Below are 21,007 nucleotides of genomic sequence, written 5' to 3'. Positions count from 1 at the left end.
ATCATTGATACTTATTCTTTTTAAATGTTGTTGCAGACCCTCGGCAAGATAGGTCGCGTGCAGCAGATCTACCACGACAACGACCTCAAGGTGGAGGTGTGCAACATGTCGTGGACCTACAACCCCAACGCCGTCACCAAAGTCGCTTCTTCCGACGGCAGCATGCCTGGGAACTCTTCAGGTAAGATATGAGAAGAAAACTTGGTTTGTTGACATTGAAGCTTTCCTTATCCTACCTTGCTTAGCTATATCTGTCTATTTGTACCAAGTATTTTTTTCTTCATCATTGTCATCAGCTAATGTTTAATCGTCCACTGCTAGACTGCCTCTTCTTTTAGGAGCGTGACAACACTCTGTAGTCGTCTTTCCCCGTGTAACCACTACTTGTCTAAGACCGTCGGCCAATCGGAATCAAGTAGCTTTCCACGCGACAATAGCATGTTCGTGGCCCACATTCGTAGACTTTTCTTCATGTTTATCTATTTTCAATAATTTATATCTCTCTTGTTAACCAGGAGAGCGTCTATCAGCGTTACTCAAGAAGCTATTCGACTCGCACGTGTCAGGCGACACTAACGAGGAACTAGTGAAGGCGGCGACCAACGGCGACGCGGCGCGCTGCGCGGAGATCCTGTCGCGGGCTGACGGCGCGCGCGCAGACGTCAATGGCGTGTTCGGCGGACATACTGCTTTACAGGTATGTAAATTGCACCAACTAGACTCCACTTTGAGAAGAACATGAAGAATAGAATGTATAGATGAAACATCAATAAGTACTTAAGTATAGGTAAACTAACAGAGGTAGGCAGATACTTAGGCACAAAAACAATACTATAATGACCTACCTACATAGACAAATGCACGCTATTGGTGTCGAAAAGGCACATAAAATCATTCAGCATTCTGTGGCGTCAGCTGAAATTACCTCAATTTTTTTAAAGATAGCACCATAACCCAGCTTTGTCTAGAATCTACAACAAAATACAAAAACATACCTAACACCATTCCTCTCCACAGGCGGCCGCCCAAAACGGGCACGTGGAAGTGATCAGAGTGCTAGTAGCGGCCGGGGCAGACGCCGACGCTGAAGACAGGGACGACGGCGACCGCGCCGCGCACCACGCCGCCTTCGGAGATGAACCCGCCGCTCTGAAGGCATTGGCTGCGGCTGGAGCTGACCTTAATGCAAGGAATAGGAGGCGACAGACGCCGCTGCATATGGCGGTCAATAAGGGGCATCTGGGGGTGGTCAGGACGCTGCTGCAGCTTGGAGTGCATCCCAGTTTGCAGGTTAGTGATTGGTAAAGATTGAAAAACAAAACAAGGCACTGTGCAGCCTTAAGCTTCAGACCCGCAGCTCTGAGGGTGTTTTAATATCGTGCGACTTTTATCAAGCATGCGTGATTTCCCTGCACGGGTTACGACCGCAAGTGTTCTTTTCATATAAGCATTTATTATTATGCGTGGAATATGCACGCGGGACGCGGGAAAATGGCGCGCAACTCGCATGCGTGATCAAATCCGCACGATATTATAGAGCCTATAGATACCTATGCCAAGATTCAAGTAACTGACTCTTCCGTTTCTATTTTGCCAAGATTCAAGTAACTGACTCTTCCGTTTCTATTTTGCCACTGCATACTCCTTACGTCATTTATTTCATACTGTTACAACAGGTGGCGCTGCATTGTATTATTTAAAACGGTAACTAAGGGTAGGGTAGGGTTTCCACAAACTTGCTAAACTGTATTGTGTTTTACACAGAGTAGCAGAGAGAGATGCGGACCTACAAGTTCTGAAGCTTTTTCATAGATGGCACTTGCAAAAATATAAAAAAATATTATTTTATTTTCCACGAACATTTATTTATTCATACAATTTAAACAAGTGAGACCTAATGCAAAAGTTATGTTATAGCATCATTCGCATTAATCTCAACTAGACAAGCTACCGCAATATCAGAAAAAGAAACCCATTTAGAGCTTTTACCTTTATGGTCGGACATATCATTTTATGAGAACTGTTATTACAATGAAAGAGTCTGATTATTTTCCATTACTTCAGTTGTGCACCTCTACTTACTGTGGTCGTTCTAGTAAAAGCTAGATATCTCGGAAGCTAGATAGTCATGAAGCTAGACAATTTGAATGTGAAATGTCTAACTTGGACTTAAATTCCTCGTCTGAACTTCTCTGGTTACTTGCATCGTACATTCGGTCCCATATCAGTCCGCGGTAGGCCTCCGAGCACACTCGCACGACCAGAACCCACGTCTCGACTTTTAATCTAGACGAGTCGAGTTTCAGTAATGAGTGTTGCGACGCTCTCAGACATGCGGTCGCCATAATTGCCAAACTTTGGCATCCATTTGCCGCTCCCCCTCCCCGCGCGGCTACCCCGCACCCCCCCTCGCCTCGACACTTGACTCACGCATTGTTCTCCCACCGACATATGTATGTGTGTGTGCTGTCATACGACTTTTTGGCCGCATGCAACGATAAAACTCACTAATTGACGAAGTTTCAAGATTGGGACCGGAAAGAGTTTGTAGCCGATGTATCGGCAAAAATCGATCGGTGAAACCCTCGCATAAAGGCCTCGGGACTCGTGGCGACGACATTTTCGTATATGCAGGTTCTGATTCTGCAAATCAGCAAAATGAAAATTAAAACTTGTCGATTAAATTCTTGATCCGATGGAAATTCGGAAAATTCTCGTTGAAGTTCGATGCATTCACCGGAAAGAGCGGGGTGAGAAGTAAATTTTAATGAAATAACTACCTCAAAGAGGCATATTGAAGGGCAATTGGGTGTAAAGCTATTTAAATCTGAATGGAGCATTGTGAAGGCGTCACCTTGATTCAGCCCGCTGCGTCGGCGGCGCCTCGGCTTAATGAAGTTAGCGTCGTCAGCCGCCGCCGCCCCGGGCGCCGGCCGCCGGCCGCAGCCACCCAATAGCACCCTTAACCTGCTAAATAGCCTCCTTAGACTCTATTTACATACAATAACTTTCAATTTAGGTGCAAGAATGCCTATTCCTTAGCTACCAGGAAAACAAGTCAAAGAGCTTCATTTTGCCTTCCAATATTATTATGTGTTTTGTTATCTTTTAATCTGCAACATTCCCTCTTTAAATACTAGTTATATTTTACACAAAATAGGTACTTACAAAAGCTGGAAGTAGGTAATCAGTATCACGATGCTTGCTTCCCCATTAGGTAGGGAGCGCTTGAAAGTTCACATCAGAAGTTTGCCGGTAATTTATTAGTTTATCCTACTTTAACTGCGGAGCGGTAGTTATTCATCTCGTTACTAAGCAAAGTTTTATCGTGTGTTCTCTAATCGCTAATAGCAAGTATCAAATAAAGTTGCAAAGCCTTGCAGGATCACCAAAACTCCCAACTCTGTCGCTGAGTGTCAAAGTTTACAGATAGGATTACTCTTCGTTCATGAGTGTCTTCCAGTTCAAAATGTTAAACTCTTTCTTCTAATAAACACCAATATAACCTATATGTATTTAAGTTATGTTCTCGTTTTTTTTTCAAATCAAGAATATTTTATCTATTTATCTGTCTATAACCATCGTGTACATCTTTTATATTTGTTCTCAATATCAACACGTTTATAAAGATTCTTCTACTTCAATTTGGTAAGAGTTAAAATGAGAGAATTTAGAGAGAGATAGGTCCCAGTGAATCCGGCCCCGGTGCCTGTCTCAAGTCCCGACGAGCTGCGACGACGGTCAATATTGCAGACGTTCTTATTGAAATCTAATTTGCGTTAAACTCAAAGCGAGACTTTGAAAGTGCTGAAGCTTTTCTTCTCCATCAGCCAGCGCTACCTAACTTTGCTTGTTTCTTTCAAATGAACGCTTTATCCGTGCAATTCCTTTCGAAATAGGAGCATAGTTTGCGAGAAATAGTCTTACAAGAGTTCCGGATCTATCTCCGTGAGACTACTCGTTTAATAATATAATAGATTTGCTAATAAGAAATAAACAGCTATTTGTATTTTCGTCATTCTCTTAAAAGAAAACACCCTCGCGTGTCGCCGACCGCGAGACGGAAATTCACAGCCCTTCCATTTTAGGTTATGTGCCGATTTATATTCTGCGCCCACTCGCCGCCTGAGAAATCTCATGTCGGAGGTGCTCTTTCAATTTGAATCGGAACACTCGGATCGTCGAATAATGTATTTCGCTATCGACCCCGCCCGCGCGGATCCTCCCTGTTTATCGCGGCGCTCATCTATTCGGGCGTCGTCGCAGCCTTTATTTTTTTCAACACAACTCTGAGTCGCAATGTTTATCCGCGGCGCGATACTATTAGCAGGGTCTTTGTTTTGAGACGTCGAGATTGCGCCGCTCTGACTAAAGGATAATTGAATTGTCACATAACACACTACTCCACTCGTCCTTCCACTATTTGTGTTTAGAGGGCCTTTTTCTGTTTATCTGGAAGAAAATATAATAGAGCAAATTGGGGACACGAAATGTATGTGTAAATCAAATTGTATCCCAATTCATAAAGAGGTCTTGAGAATTTATGTGTCTAGGAATTTAGATATGAAAATGTATCTATCGCCTTCAGCAAATATCCCAGACTGGTCGATGCAAGAGTATACCCAAGTATTGACGTGTACAATACAGGTAAAAGGCCACTTTGCGAAAGTCGACTGTTACAAAGCGGCTCGAGGTCCAAGTTTCTGTATGCGATCGTATAAGCGGCAGGAAGAACTACATTTCCTGCTAGTCGCCTTTGTTGAACAATCGAACGATGCTCAGGGCGATGTGCAGTTGTGTACTTAGCCCAAATAGATACCTACGTACAACGCGCACAGCTATAAGTAACTAAGCACACATAGGAAAGTCCTCCTTGAAAGTTGGTCGGGAGAGTGCTTACGCCACTACTCTTTGTTTTTAATGTAAAAACAAGCCCTCAATAACACCTTGACGCCTCCGCTGGCTCTAATAATAAAAGTGGGGTGTGCGCGGGCGGGAGGAGCTGAATGTGTACTTTTTGTTGAAGGGTTGGCACTCACTCATCTGGCATTCGAGTCGCGGGTCGGACATCCCACGAGCCTTTAACCCAAGCCCTATTTCCTATTTTCCGGGTCCTATTTAGGTCGTTTTGTTTTATAATCTGGTATCGTTGTGTGGCGCTACACTGTACCCGTGTAAAAATTATGCGCACTATCCATTGCGGACGTGATGGGCTTGCGAATATGCAATGAATAAATAATATCTACAAAAGATTGCCTGTCCATACTAGTTATTGAGGTATGACGCTTTTCCTATACGATATCGAAAATTTGAAAAATGGGTTTTTGTTTGAACAAAGCCAGCTCTGAATAAAATATAGTGCTATTGTTATCATAAAGAATTATCTTTATCCTGCAAATAAAGGCCTCAATGTGACTCGGCCACACGATTCATGAAGCCATTTCATTTCCGTTTATATGCCTATTTGTATTCTTTCGTCCGCTGTGGCTAGAAAAATCTCTATCTGAAGATGTTCTTTCAATTTGAATTGAAACGGCTGAATTGGGGTGTAATCAGGGGCGTATTTACCCTAGGGCTAAAAGGGCTACAGCCCGGGGCGGCAGGCGGCCAAGGGCGGCCGGCGGGCCGCCCTTGTGCTTTGGGTTGGAGGATTAAAAAAGTACAGAACAATATTTTAGGACGTAAGCCTAGAACGGCCCTGAGCCACCTTTCCATATGTCTGAAGAAATTTGATTTAAAGTATCAAAGCCGCCCTTTGTTCTTTTCTGAACCGGTGGAATAGTCTAATTTATTTCCGCCTTGGTTTTCTTTTGAAGGAAATCTAAAGAAACAAAAAAATTGTCTCACTCAGTCGCCCTGCGCAAGTTTATTTCTAAACGATCTAAAATGTACTCGTCTATACAGAAAAAAATATTTTTTTTGTTCGGAAGATATAATTATTTATGCAAATCTATCACAACAATGTTCTTATACACAATATTATGTAGGAACATACGAATTTTCTAATTCATAAGTCTTCCCCAGTGCAGGTGGAAGGGCACAGGGGACAGGAGATTAAATGCTCCATAGTCTGGGGGGCGGTACCACAGTCGCATAGGTTGGTATCAACGGTCTATACCTTGTGTCTATCCCCACTTGCAAATATTGTCCTTGCAGCAGCCTACCTTTGCTCGCAACCGATTTAGAGTCTTCCAAATGTGCCAGGGGAGACTGTTACTGGGAGCAAGTTTTTCCTCAAGAGGTAGGAAAGGATCCTGGGGCTTCTTTAACTTCTTTTCCTCCCAGAGCTTTAGCCTTGCGTTTTGTGGGTTTTCATCCGTTAAGGACACCTCACTATTTAGAAACGCTTTGCGGCTTTTAAAGCAGGAAGGTGCGGCAGTGTGTGAGTAAAGAACATGCCACTTTTCGCCGTATGCTAGGGGGTGCTATCCCAGCCAGAGAGTAGACTTTGTAGATCGGTATCGGTTTGAGGCATCCCGTTACTATACGAACTGTGTCGTAAGAGCAACATCTACCTACTTCTCCAGCATGCGCGGACCTTGCCCATATGGGGCAGGCAAATTCGGCAGCTGAGAAGCAGAGTGCTAGGCTACTTGTTCGTAGAACTTGCGGAGAGGGGCCTCAGCTGGTAGACGTAAGCCGTTGCAGAAGGTTGTTTCGGGAGAAGTTTCATTTATGGACCGATTTTGAAAATTATTTTTTTGATGTATTGGATTGAGCTCAGGGGTGGTCCCAATTTTTTTCAGAATTTTATTCTACCCTCAAGGGTGGGTAAAGGGGTAAAAACAGGGTATGAATTTCCATTTTGGGTACGTATTAACCGATTCTAAAGAAATTTAAAACGTAAATATAGTTCTTATAACAAAAAATATGATGGTGACCTTGAGTTGATCTGAAAATGGAAACGGAAGGCAGTCAAGGGAGAGTTCCTCAACGATATATAGCAACTACCTCGTGTTTAGGCTTGAATAATTCGTATCAAATTGACTAGTAGGACTTATTGTTACGAGTATCATTTGCATCTTAATTTTGATTTACAAATATTGCAAATAAAATAAAAACAATAAAATAAAATAATAATTTAAAAAAATAACCTTAAATTATTTCTTACTTTTTCGTGGTTTTTATGAAGTCGGTTTTTTTTTAAAATATACTGAGTAAAACGCTTTGAAATTAATTAAATCAAGGTTTTATTACCGCGCACACACATGGCTATTAACAGTTCAAATAGAAAGAGACAGACATAGGGGTGCGTTCCAATATCAGTACACGATACGAGGAGTGCGTTGCAATATCAGTATACCACACTCTCCCGCACCAATTCTATCCCACAACACCAGAAATTAACTTAGGTAGTTATAAATGGATTACATTTAATGCTTAGGGCATCTACATTTGTAACAAGTTTTAAATGTAACAGGTAGGTTATATTGTACAATCTTAAGTGTATTTTTATGCTTAATCTAGTTTGTACTTAACAAATTTAAATGTAACAGGTAGGTTATATTATACAATCTTAAATGTATTTTTATGCTTAATCTAGTTTGTACTTAACAAATTTAAAAGTAACAGGTAGGTTAAATAGTACATTCTTAAATTTATTCTAATAAATTATCCGCACAACATAACATTTGGTTTACATGCCTTTTCCACTGACAACCTCCTACATCCACCAGATATGTTACACCAGGTATAGATTCGTCCACTATTACACCTTGAACCCATGGCCTACTTCCTTGCCTATAATCCTTAACCATGACCTTTTGGCCTATTTCAAAATTTACATTTCTATGTCCTTGCTCCCTATTCTGTACTTTTCTCTCTACTTCCTCCCTTAATGGTGGTGGACGCATCAAATTGAATCTATTCCTAAGTTCTCTACCTAACATTAACCGAGCTGGGGTGATACCAGTTGTCCTTTGAGGTGTGTTCCTATAGTCCATCAGAAATAAATTTATAGCATATGACATACTGTGACCACTTTCTACAATTTTTGTTATAGTCGATTTAAATGTTTGAACAAAGCGTTCAGCTGCCCCGTTAGTGGCTGGGTGGTAAGGTGGTGAGAATGTATGTTTAATTTGTGCTGATTTACAGAATTCCTGAAACTCTATGCTAGTAAACGATCGCCCATTATCTGTTACTAAATGTACTGGTATACCAAATATTGTAAATAACCTTTTCAATATCTCAATAGTTCTTGTAGATGTTATATTATTCATTTCAAATACTTCTGGCCATTTTGTATAGCTATCTACAATGACCAGATACATTTTATTATAGAACGGCCCTAAAAAGTCTGCATGTATCCTATACCATGCTGAAGGTGGCACGGGCCATGGTTTTTGAATTTTACCAGGGCTTTTACTATTCTCTAAACAAACAATACAGTTCTTAACTATATTTTCTATATTTGCATCTAATTTTGGCCACCAAAAGTAAGACCGAGCTATTTCCTTCATTCCAAAATGGCTCTTGTGTAGCTCCTTTAGTAAAGTTTCTCGGATTGAGGTAGGTACTATTATACGGTATCCCCAGAACAAGCATCCTCTATCGACCGTTAACTCTTGTTTTCTGGAATAGAATGGTAAAAGATCTTCGGATACATATTTTTTTTCTGGCCAACCATCAGCTAAACATCTAATAATTTTTGTTAATGTTACATCTTTTTTTGTTTCAGCCTGAATAAGTTTCCAATCTAATATTTCCATTTCAGAGGTATTGATATGCAAGAAACTACATGAGTCACTATCAGTTAATAATGAATGTACATTTTTATCCTCACAAACCGACTCATTTACAGTTCTCGATAGATAATCTGCGGGATTAACCGAAGATTTAATGTGCCTCACCTTATATTTGAAAGCTGACAAAAATATGGCATAATGCTGCAGTCTTTTGGCAGCCATTTTTGGTATGCTTTTGGTGGGACCGAAAATCCTAACCAAGGCTGCGTTATCTGTCTCTAGCTCAAATGACCTTCCATATATATAATTATAAAATTTGGTAATACCAAAAATAACTGCCATAGCTTCTTTATCTATAGTGGAATATCTTTGTTCTGCCTCACTTAATTTTTTACTGGCATATGCAATTGGTTTTACAGTACCATTCTCATCTCTATTAGATAATACAGCACCTAACCCTGTGTCGGAGGCATCACAGGTCAGGATCAGCGGCAAATCTGGGTTATAATGTCTCAAATTTTCCGCCGATGCCAACCTCTTTTTTATTAGCTGAAAAGCCTCTTCACACTCAGTTGTCCAATTAAATCTATTTTTTTTAGTACATTCATACAATGGTGTTATTATTTTCGCCATATCTTTTAAGAAACGGTTATAATAATTTATCTTGCCTAAAAAGGACTTCAGCAAAGTTAAGTTAGTAGGAGTTTTGGTATTTAAGAGTGGTTCAATATTTGATGGAATAATACTAACACCATTTTTATCAACACAGTATCCAAAAACTTCTAAGCTTGTTACAAATAATTTACATTTTTCTGGCTTTAATTTAAATTCACATTCTCTTAATTTTTTTAGCACTTTGCATAATGTTTCTCGAGTGTCTTGTAAATTATCGCCTTTTATATAAATATTATCTATAAATACAACAGTATTTGGTATGTCTTTTAGTTTTTTAAACATTAACCGCTGGAAAGCTCCAGGCCCAGAACTCACACCATACGGAAGATAGTTATATTTATATGTCCCTACTTCTGTGATAATAGTTGTACAATCCTGACTTTCAGGACTAAGCGGTGCTTGTAAGTATGCCTCTTTTAAATCTAGTTCGCAGTAGTATTCACCCTTTTGTAATGTATTTAGAATATCCTCCACATGCGGTAGGGGAAAGTGATCCACTTCTAAACAATTATTTACTGTTAATTTATAATCACCACAAAGCCTCACTGAACCATCTGGTTTTAGGATTGGTACCACAGGGGTTCCCCATTCACTCTGCTCAACTACTGATATTCTGCCATTTTTTAATAATCTTTGTACTTCATTATTTACCTTGTCTCGCAGCGCGAATGGGACCCGTCGTACAGGTAGACACTTCGGTTTTGCGTCTGGTTTTAATTTGAGTGCTATTTGGTCTCCTTTAAAATTACCCCACCCTGGGGTGAATACATCTGCGAACTGGTTTTTTATTTCTTGTCGGGCATCTGAAACAGTTTGCAATTGATTAGTTGCTACATTGACATTATTTTGGGAGTATGGGGGCCATAAATTTAATGCCTTAAGCCAGTCCCTACCTATGACACGAGGAGAATCATTATTTACTACAAAGACATTCAAGTTTTTTGAAACATCATTATGTTTTACAGTAACATTTGATATCACCCCTAAAGGATGAGTTAAAGTTTGGTCAAAGTTTCTAAACACTACATTACAATTTTCCAATTGAAATGAATGCAAGTATGTTTGTTTGTCTTTTAGCGATATTACAGTCACTTCTGACCCTGTGTCTAACTGAAATGGTACATCATGATTGTTCATGTTTATTGACATATAGTGAGGTGGTATCCTACTTACACTTCTGAATGAATAAGTTTCATATTCATTATAAGGATTTGGTTCCAACTCCACATCATTTCTCTGATCTTCAACAGTTTCGGTTTCAACTACATTAGTTTGTCTCTGCCTTCTTGGACACATTCTGAATATATGGCCTTGTTGTCCGCATTCGGAGCAGTACTTCTTCCTTAAAGTACATTCATGTTTTAAATGGTTTGATTTCCCGCAGCAAAAGCATTGGCTACCATTCTGCTTATTGTTATTATTAATTGAAGGTTTATTTGTAGGTTTCTTATTTTTCCAAGCTTTCCTGTTATCCTGATTGTAAAAGATGTCTGTGACTGGCTGTGTCTCCACACTTCCACATTGTACTAATGCAGCCTCCACCGCCTGTGCCACCTGAATACAGGTTTCTAATTTCAGCTCTCCTGTTTTCATAAGCTCGAATTTGATCATCTTCGAAGATACTCCGTGAACTTTTCCATTATTTGATCATCAACGTCTTTGAACTGGCATTTTCCAGCTAACTTTTTAAGTTCCAAAATATAATCCTCTACTGATTCATTTTGCTGTTGATTTCTTTGTCGAAACTTTGCTCTTTCCAGAACAGTTGATGTTGTTTTCACATATTTGTTTTCTAATTTGTCACACAGCTCTTGATAAGATAGGGTATTAGGTTTCACCGGAGCACACAAATGCGTAAGTGTTTCAAATGTCCGTGGTGATAACTTTGTTATTAACAGGGATACTTTTTTGTCTTCTTTAATGTCATTCAAATTTATAAATGAATCGAGTTGTTGATGGAAAACCTCGAACTTCTCCCCATCAAATGGCTTTAATTCGCCGTAGTTAGTCATGATACGGATTTCCTGACCTTTTGCACACACTTGCTTTTTCTTATAATGCTCGCTTAGGATGCCGCGCAGCCCATCGACATTGAGACCCGAGAAATCCAATTTCTCCTCTTTGCAAATCTGTTCTAATTCTTGTTTAGAACATTTGTAAATAAAACTGCGTTTGCCTGCTTTCACTTGTTCAATCCTTGAGTCTTTACTCTCTTCTTCAGTTTCAAATTTCTCCGATTCCGATTCAATTTTTGACTTTGACATTGAATTGTTTTGTTTTCGTCATAACATGAGTGAAGTTATCCACAATTGTTTTGTTTTTTTTTTTGTTGATCCACAGACTACTGATTAAATTGACAGTTGACGTGCGGCCCCTCGCGGCAATTCTCGGCAGCAATGCGAAAATGATTCGTACTAACTTCACACCGAAGCTATGCCGGCAAATTTTATTACACTTTTTCTAGGAATTTAACTTGTTTTCCACTGAAATTTATTGCTCACTTTGCACACTGGATTTTGCTCAATCGTCGCCAATAAAATATACTGAGTAAAACGCTTTGAAATTAATTAAATCAAGGTTTTATTACCGCGCACACACATGGCTATTAACAGTTCAAATAGAAAGAGACAGACATAGGGGTGCGTTCCAATATCAGTACACGATACGAGGAGTGCGTTGCAATATCAGTATACCACAGTTATTTTATCTAAAATGTACTCGTCTGTCCAGAAAAATCTTTTTTTTTTGTTCGGAAGTTATCCTTATGTATGCAAATCTATCACCACAATGTTCTTATATACATATGTAGGTCGGTAGGTACTCTACACTAACTGCTCTTTTTGTTTTCTTTCATTCCTTGATAGGGCGGAAAACTACAGGAGCCCAGGGCGCGCAATCTTTAAATACGCCCCTGGGTGTAATTTATTTCGAATGCGACCTTTTTATCCAAATGGTTAACGTCTTGTAGGCAGTTTTTGTTTATTTATATTCTTACGCAGTTTATCCAGCTTATGTAAAGGTCGTATCGTAGAGAAGAAAATTTATGCACAGGGCTGCGAAGGGTACATTAGCCACGGCCTAGACTGGGTCTGCTATCTTTTTGGTATTTGTACCTATTATACTTGGAAATTCATAGTTACAGATTCTTTTAGCGTTGTCAATTATTTGTCGAGCATGTAGTGGTCGGGCAGCGCGGAGGGTCCCCGCCGCCGCCGCCGCCGCCGCCGCCGCGCGTGCTGAGTCGGCTGCACTTCACCAGTCCCGGCGCCTCAACTAAGCGTCTTATCGAAATCAAATTTTCGCTAATCCTCGGTACGAGCCCGACTGGCAAGCGAAGCTATTGCCTTTAATATTATTGTTGTTGTCTGCCGTAATACTTTCCATTCCTTTAGTGCTTTGTAGAGTTCTTTGGAATTTCTCATTTTCTACTTAGTTTCCAGCTTTGGAAAGTTCGAAACTTTTATATCTTTCTCGCGGAGATGATAATTCAGGTAAGAGTACCTCCTGCAATCTTTTTTTAAAACTGAAGCTATAAAAAACCTTGTTAAAGTTTATACGGTGGTTCAACAGTTTTCTGTCGGACCTGAACTTGTACTGTAACAAAGGTTTCAGATAATCGTAGCGTCTTGATCTTTAAAGGAGGTATCTAGTTTGGTGTTTATAACACGTGTGTACATATATCTGAGGGACTATAATGAGTAGCATACCTGGAGCGAGCGATGACTCGGGGGACGTGTATTCACGTTGCCGCATTAGTAATTACTTGGAGGTTGTAGAGCTGTTCGGGCGCTGACACACGGCGCGTATATCGCCGGCGTCGGCCGCGGCTTGCGGCGGCGGCGGCGGCGGCGGCGGCGGCGGCGGCGCGACGCACACTCTGATTTATGTTATTTGCACGTTAAGCGGAATTAATGGCTTTATTACTCTTCTCTGTTTGCTGATCTCCGCCGCCGTTCCCGTTCGGCCTCAGCGCCTTGAGCTAAACCGTTTCAAAGCTGTTGTGGCAACGGAGTTGGATTTAAGAATTATTAATATCGTTTACATATTTGTTTACATGAATAAGTAAATAATAAGCTATTCTGAGTATTATGCGTTTGGGTTAATGAAATCGTCTGAATGCAAAACATGCCAACATTAATCTTTGCATGTCCACTTTCAAATTCGGACACATGTCGTCTACCAACAACTCACGACGAACATACTTAAATTTGAATAAGTGCTTATTTTATATTCTTAAAGCATCTCTTAAAAGCTGCCGGTCCGGAAACGCTTCCAGGTTAAAGTTTCATTATAAAAGTCATATTTCGCCGGCGAGTAATATCTCGTGCGGCACACACATATTTAAGTCTGCGGCGGCGCTGCGCAGGTGAAAAATTCGAGCTCCGCCGCGCTGTGCCGCGAGCTTAGTGTTTTATCTCGGCTTAGCGTTACGAGGATTTGTGGCTCGCTAAGTAAGGTTTTATGTCCTTAGAACGCTTCCAAGTTTGCTGTGCCTGATAAAAAAATCCTTCAATATGTCCGGCTAACACATAAATTTTCCCATACACATTTACATGAAATATCTTTTAGGGTTTCACTTTTAGAAGCAATAAATTATGAATGTTCGATGACTAAGAAACCCTGGTGCGGAGTTTGAGTGGCCCACAAAGGAATCGATAGATGGCTCGGCGCGGGTGTCGGCGACAGCTCGCTGGTAATGGCTGGCCGGGCCGCGCGCCGCCGCCGCCGGAACCTGCACTCGTAAATAACGCGCGCTGCTCCGACTTCCTGTCTTCTGCTTTAGGGAGCGCACTCCTGCCTTACCTTACGTAGGATTTGTTCGCTGCGACACAATTCATTGTCAAACTTTCTGTCAGGTTCATACATTGCGAGCGACTGTGTGCGCCCCAATTTTATTTTCGCGTATCTCCTCTTTGAAATTCTTGCTTTGTGACGTGTAGTTGCTGTGCGCTGTATCGAATTTTTGTTTCATATTTTGCGTGGATCGGGCATCGCCGAAATTCCCAACGTTCGACGCGTACAAAATGAATCCATAGTAAATTGACGCAACCAAGTTTCACAATGGCATGCATCAATGGCGTTCACGCTGTTGCAGTTGCCTATCGAATTCCCCTTTTTGCGAAGAGAAAATGAATATCAAAACCCAATATACTTTAGCAACTTTTCATGACTTTCAGCCCAAAATAATAATGTGGGTAAATGCATAAGGCGGGTAATTTTACATTTGAGATAATGGTCACATAGGTATTATTGCTTAAAGCTATCTTTACTTATTTGGACATCGTAAATAAATGGATGTAAGTAGTTGTTTTAAGAAAATGTTTTTTTTTAGATAAACGGTTAACTGCAACACCTTATATATTATTAAGTACCTATATGTATATAAGAAGTCAGGACCGTAAACGTAGAATGTTGTTTCCACGCACAGTGAGGGGACAGTAATTGTTGTATGTAATCGCTCCATTCTGCCCATCTCCCGGCTCGCGGCTCCCGCCGTTGTCATTGCGAATACCGGCCCGAATTAAATCAAACTTTTCCTTTTTTTCATTTCACGCTGTATGGGCATGGTTAACAAAGTAAACAAAAAGCTAGGTAGAACAGAACTGAGGTACACACGGGCTCGAGTGGCCTGGAGCCGGCATGCCGCAACTCCGGGCCACATTGTATCGGTCAGCGCTGCAGTCGCAGGCGAATGCTCGGAATGCGGAATAGGTACCGCTGTGGCACCTCGCACCGCCCGGGTAATTCATGCACAGCCGAGCAAATAGTTACAATTCGGTGCCCGCACTACCTTAAACGAATGATGCTTTGTCCCAGTTCGCTATCCTTCGAGTGTATGTATGTATACTCGTAGTTCCAGAGACAGTGGTACAATTGCGCGTCCGAATAGAGCCCGCCGACAAAGCTCGCTCACGGGGGAGCTCTTTGAGCTCAAATTGGAGTTGTCATTCAAAACAATCAAGATCTCGTGACGTATCGAGCGCTAGAACTGATGTTTCCGCTCCCAGCTCCCTGAAGTATTGGGATCCATAGATCACATGTGTTCGCTTGTTTTTGCAGAGCTCCATTTCTCTGTGGATTCTTATCTTTTGAAATTCTATTTTACTGAAACCAACAATCGAGTAGGTACAAAAACATTCGTATCGCTTTATGTTATGTGAAAATATTGACTAGTACCTAATAACAAAAGCATTTGGCAATATATCACCTTGTATGGATATAGAACTGATAACGTGCAACGTTTCATTCGGTTAAATTGTTGCATTGTTGTTACGGCCATAGATGTTGAGCTCGCTTTGTTTAAATTTCATGTGTAGAGGAAACATTGGAACACAACAATCGAGATTCATCAGCTCTTTGTCTTGGGATTGCTCAGCCGCCTCCTCGTTGTGCCGAGACTCGCTCGCCCCGGCTGTTTACTTCGTTAGCTGATTTTCACCCGCTGACCCTCCCTGCTGATTCCTTGTCTTTGTTTGATCGCTCCTTTTGCTTCAATTTTATATGATTGGCTTTTACAAATACAACCTTATATTATTTTCGATTGCGTCTCTAATACACAAAATATATGTATGTACATGAACAAATGAACATTCATACATATGTAGTGGGATTATTGAACTTCGAGCACAAGAAAATACAATACAATAATAATATGATGTATCTAACATGTGCTACATGTATTAAGTTTATAATGATGCAGTCGTATTAGCAGGCCGGCTCCGGCGGCGGGCGCCACCTGTGCTCCCGTGCGCTGAACAGCTTCGCATCTCGCCTGCAAATTTATGAACGCTTTCAGCGCTTTCAACGACTGCCACCTGACCCGCCGGAACGACATTCTACCGGACAAATGTTCACCTGTCTTTGTTTAGACTAGATACTTATTTCAACGTTGTTACCGGCTTCGCGAACAGATTACTATCTCCGGTGAAATATACTGATGTTATTTTTAACGAGCTTAAGTATTGTGTTAGCCGTGTAGACCTCGAGCGCCGTACGTATACGTATTACAGCTTCGTGTTTCATTGAGGCGGAGATAATGAAGTGTTTTTGCTCGCGTTACTCGGGAGCCACTTGTGATTCGACGCCGGCGCTACGTGGCTTTGCCGTTCACTCTTCGCCTCTGTAGTTTCTAACTTAATTGCAATGGAAGTCTCAGTCCGCACGCCGGACTTTCGGATCTTATAGAAAACTTTTTTAATATCAGAAGTGTCCTTCTACTGAATATACCTACCGACAGCAGTAAAAACAAAAGACTTTTGTATGAGAGATTCGCCAGTAGATCGTGTTCCAAGACGGGCGGCTGGTGAAATTTATAGCGAAATGTAATGTCGTCCTCAGGGACATTCCTCCGTGGGCCCCACCGCCGCGCTTCGTTACCTCCCGAACACGATTCTACATCTGCCCTGCCGATTATGTTATACCTACAAATAATCGTGCTACCCATAAACATTATTAATTTCCACACCTACAACTTGAAAAGGTCTAGACACTTCTTAATAAAACGCAAATGAACCTATAATTAATTCGCATTAAATATTAGCATTTCGCCGAAGCCAAATCCAAAGTAAGTAATAAAATATTCTCTAGGTTAAAATAACAAAAAAGAATAATCTCTTGAAGTATTTTATATCTCGCCCAAGTTAAAATGGAACGCACCTTGAGGGCCTTAAATTAGTTGGCGCAAACACATTACTAAGTATACTACGCCACGTCTCGCAGAAAAGTTTAGACAAGAGGAAGGAGTTTTAAAAGCGCTCGAGTAAATAAGGATTCCTTAAATTGTGCCAAGGGGAGGCGCCATCTATCTATAGGTGGTGGCGGGAGCAGGAGTTAGGTGAAACAAGAGCCGCTAGGAAAGCGATTGTAGCGCTATCGTGCCAGACCAGATTTAGTTTCAAGAGATACACTGCACTTTAATGTCGGACCTCTTGAATGTATGTATCCAGCGCCGGAGCCGTCGCGCGCTTGTTTATTACAATATCAGCGCAACACATGTTTTAGACGCTTTTACTAATAACACTGGCGAACACGGCTTCATAAAGTGCGATACTTAGGAGCTGCGAGCCCGTGTGTGCTCAGCTATAACATGTACTTATTTTCATTTTAGTCTGTGTATATTTGCCTAATAACAATTTTACTAATGTAATAGGTGCAATATGAATGTAGCAGAAATTATATTTATTGCCCTACATGAATGGCTTCATTTGTTCGCCAGTTTCAGCTGCAAACGAGTAATTGAATAACGGTAATTCGGAATCCGGTATAACGTTAATTAAACAATATCCCGCAGATAGCGGGCGGCGGCGTCGAGTCGGCACAATAAAGTATTAGAAACGATAAGTTTCCTCTCCATTAAATTTTCGTAGTTAATTAACGCGGTGTGGACAAGCGCACCGACCCGCCATAGTTCCGTGCTCACTAAAATGGCGATATTAATATATACTTATCTAGTTAAGTCCTGAAACTTTCCTCAAACTATCACTTGCCCGGCCAGAGTGTGGGGGTAAATATTCCCCTTTGTACAGGGTAAACTACCTGTGTTTTGATAGTCCCTTTGTGTTCTATTTAGTGTAAAAGGTTTTAGGATAGAGGTCAAGTATGCGTTTATTGCTTTTGCCTGGCTATTCTCTGGTAGGTAGGTAAGTAAAGTTTTTTTATTGCGCGAGTAGTCATTTTATTTGACAAAAATCATAAATCACCGTAGATAGGGGTTATAAGTTTAGAAAGCGCGAAGTAATTTCAAGTATTGTGAGTCCTGGAGACTGCCGAGAGTGGCCGCTGGGTCGGCGCCAGCCGCTGAGATGCCACAAAAACTTCGCCCCCGCTGTATTATTACAACGATGCTAATTAAAATAGCTACGAATAGATTATGGGCAGCTTCTGGCGGAGCGCTTAATGCGCTGCCTTTACGACGTTACGCTTTATGCCCACTCATTAGCGCCGTCTACCAACTCACTCCTCTATGTTTTTATGAACACTCATTATTTTCAGGCGTGCCTTAATTTTTGCGGATAATTTCTATTAGCAGGTGCCGAAGCATCTTAGTTGTAAAATTATTAATTATGCAGAAAGTTGCAATGAAAAAGTTTATATGCTACGTTTTCCACAAGGTTAGAATTTTATTGAGCTTAATGCTGAAAGCTAACAAAAACTATTAAATAAACACCGTTTCACAAACAAACGAATCGGAAACGAAATTATTTTCATATAATAATTGGATTGGGTCGTATACACACTGGTTTGTTAATAATAATATAATAATCCAATTTCATTGGTCGGTGATAATGGCGCGAGCCGCTCGTTAGCCACGAGAGAATTACCTATTGTTAATGTTTTAATTTGTATCCCGCCCCCACGCCGGCCGCCCCGGTCGTCCCCACTGAGGTCCGGCCATCGTTTTATACCGAGACCGTACGCCACAAAGCCTTTGTACTTTCATACCCTCTTGTAAAAGATGTCACTCTTTTCGACTGTGCATGGTTCACTGGAACCGTAATCTGTTTCAAAAGCTAATAAATAAGTAAAGGAAAGCTCATGCGAAAATCTACAAAAAAGGATCAATCATTTTCATTTCAAGTGGTAGAGACTCAAGTGAGAGATTATTCGTTAATTTATTTTGCTTCATTTGTAGTACGTAATATAATGTTGGTAACGATCGCTGTTGGCAGAGCACCCTGTTTGAACAAACTAACACGGTGTTGTGTTCGGTAGTTTTTCAACTCTCGTAACTTTGCCTCGCTGTAACTGTAACAACCGAACTAAAGCTGCGGCGTCGACACCGCCGCGCCCGCGCGCCCTCTCTCTGCTAACACCCTCCTACTTCAGCCCAATTTGACCCTTTACAAAAACTACTGCTTGCTTACTTCCGAACACCTGCCTCCCTCCATTTTTTCCCTTTTATACTGCGTGCACTAATTACAATGTCCGTAAACTACTGCGTAATCCTTTTCGACTGAAAAAGTTTTCCTTTTTCTCTCCAACTCTCCGCCGTCGTCGGTGAGTTATGGCGTGAGAATACATTTTCCAAGATCCCAGCCTTTTGTGTTTACTATCGGTTTATTTATTTCAGACGCCTGCCTCGTAAACATACCCAGCGCGATATACAAAATTGAGCAAACTTTTTCACGTATTTTTTTCTAGCTGAACTTAGTCTTAGCGTCCACCTTGCAGCTAAATGGGGATTTTACGTAAAGTTTTAAAACTTGTCGTTGAAAAAGTGTCGGTTCCTGTAGAGCTCGGGAGGATTGTGTTAATGTGCAGGTGGTCGAGGCTCGCAGCTCCTCGGCGGAGGTTCTTGTCGTGTTTAATTTACTGCCGCGGTAACGCCACCACCACGCTCCATATCCAGCGCGTTATTGCCAACTTGAAAGCAAGAATGGCGTGCCCATTTCCTTCATATTTCTTAAAAAGTGCCCGTTATTATGTTATTTTTTTACGATAGCTACACAAAGTTCACAGATAAAATTCTGTATATTGCACCGCAGTTATAAAACTACAGTGAAGTATGCAGTATGTAGGTTTAGCTGAAGCCGACAAAATATATTTTATATTAAAATTTTCTAGGTGTGAAGCGCATTACTATTCCTTCTGTGTCGCGTTTGCATTCACATCGAGGCTGCATGCTTGCTACCTTTGCTTTACTTGCAAAAATTTTCATAAATACAAAATCTGTTACTGTGTTGTCTGCCAACATGGTATATTTTATACTGAATAAAAATGATAATTTAATGTGCTTCATTATTTCCATTTCAGGCAAAATATTGAGTACTTATAGGGTCAACTATAGTAGCAAACATGGTAATAAAACTGAGGTCTGCTTGGGTGATGTGACACATGAGTGAAGCAGAAATCTCGTATTCGCCGCAGTAGTGTGTACAATAGTGTGAAGTGCCGGTGCTCGCTGCCTCGACACTTTTATTAGGGCGCAGCTGCCGGCCCCGTCCGCTCCACGAGTGAGCGTTTTGTCACCTCTTCGAGAGGCTTACGTCGCCCGTAAAAAGAAAAGAGGGTACTTTTCATGACTTTTCCACCCGGATGCATTTCAACGCTTTAGTTCAATGGGTTGTGGTAGTAGTAACCTTTGTAGATCCATCAAAGGACACTCACTTGCTCTACTTACATTCGCCTCGTGAGTTCACGTGTTCAAGATTCATATCAAATGGTGGCGAATACCTGTATGTCTATTTATATCTGTTTCACAACATCTCTACGCAATACTCGTACATGGCTCCTTATACATAGTTTGGAGCGCTCACTAAAACTTACCGACGTACTTAGTAAACAAAAGTTTGTTATAATATCGCATCCGTCTTCTGTTTCTCTTCCTCAAAGGAGCTTTGCACGCATAATTAATGGAACATTTTCTACCCTGCGGTCTGATAAAGTGTCACAGTTCATATCCGAGAGTTCGCATCGGTCTTTTACTTTCATACTTCCTCTTTAGTCTACAGAAGTATTGGAATGTGCGGTCTCGACTTTCAGACTTAATTACTAGAAGATATAACTTGTTAATATAAGCAATTAGAAACTTATTTGAGGCTGGTGGTCCGCCGCCGCCGCGGGCACCCGGCCGGCAGTCGGCGGGATGAGCCATTACGTGCTTTCGCTTAACTTTTCCTTTTAAAAGTCCTTCCTTCTTACTGTTA

At 41.1% G+C, this 21,007-nt stretch overlaps 1 protein-coding gene across 4 annotated transcripts in view; it reads left to right on the top strand.

Annotated features, from left to right (window-relative positions):
• The window catches only part of LOC105384093 (E3 ubiquitin-protein ligase MIB1), a 148,026-nt gene that overhangs the window by 6,857 nt on the left and 120,162 nt on the right, over positions 1-21,007 (top strand). For all 4 annotated transcript variants that reach the window (XM_048632070.1, XM_048632076.1, XM_048632088.1 and 1 more), the window contains 3 exons: positions 37-181; positions 516-697; positions 1,018-1,290. In XM_048632070.1, the coding sequence (XP_048488027.1) occupies positions 37-181; positions 516-697; positions 1,018-1,290 (600 nt within the window). The remainder of the gene's footprint in view (positions 1-36; positions 182-515; positions 698-1,017; positions 1,291-21,007) is intronic.

This window comes from Plutella xylostella, chromosome 4 (assembly GCF_932276165.1).
Source record: "Plutella xylostella chromosome 4, ilPluXylo3.1, whole genome shotgun sequence".
NCBI classification, from domain to species: Eukaryota; Metazoa; Arthropoda; class Insecta; order Lepidoptera; family Plutellidae; genus Plutella; species Plutella xylostella.
Note: the sequence above shows the minus strand (reverse complement) of the source record. Positions and strands in the feature narration are given on the sequence as shown.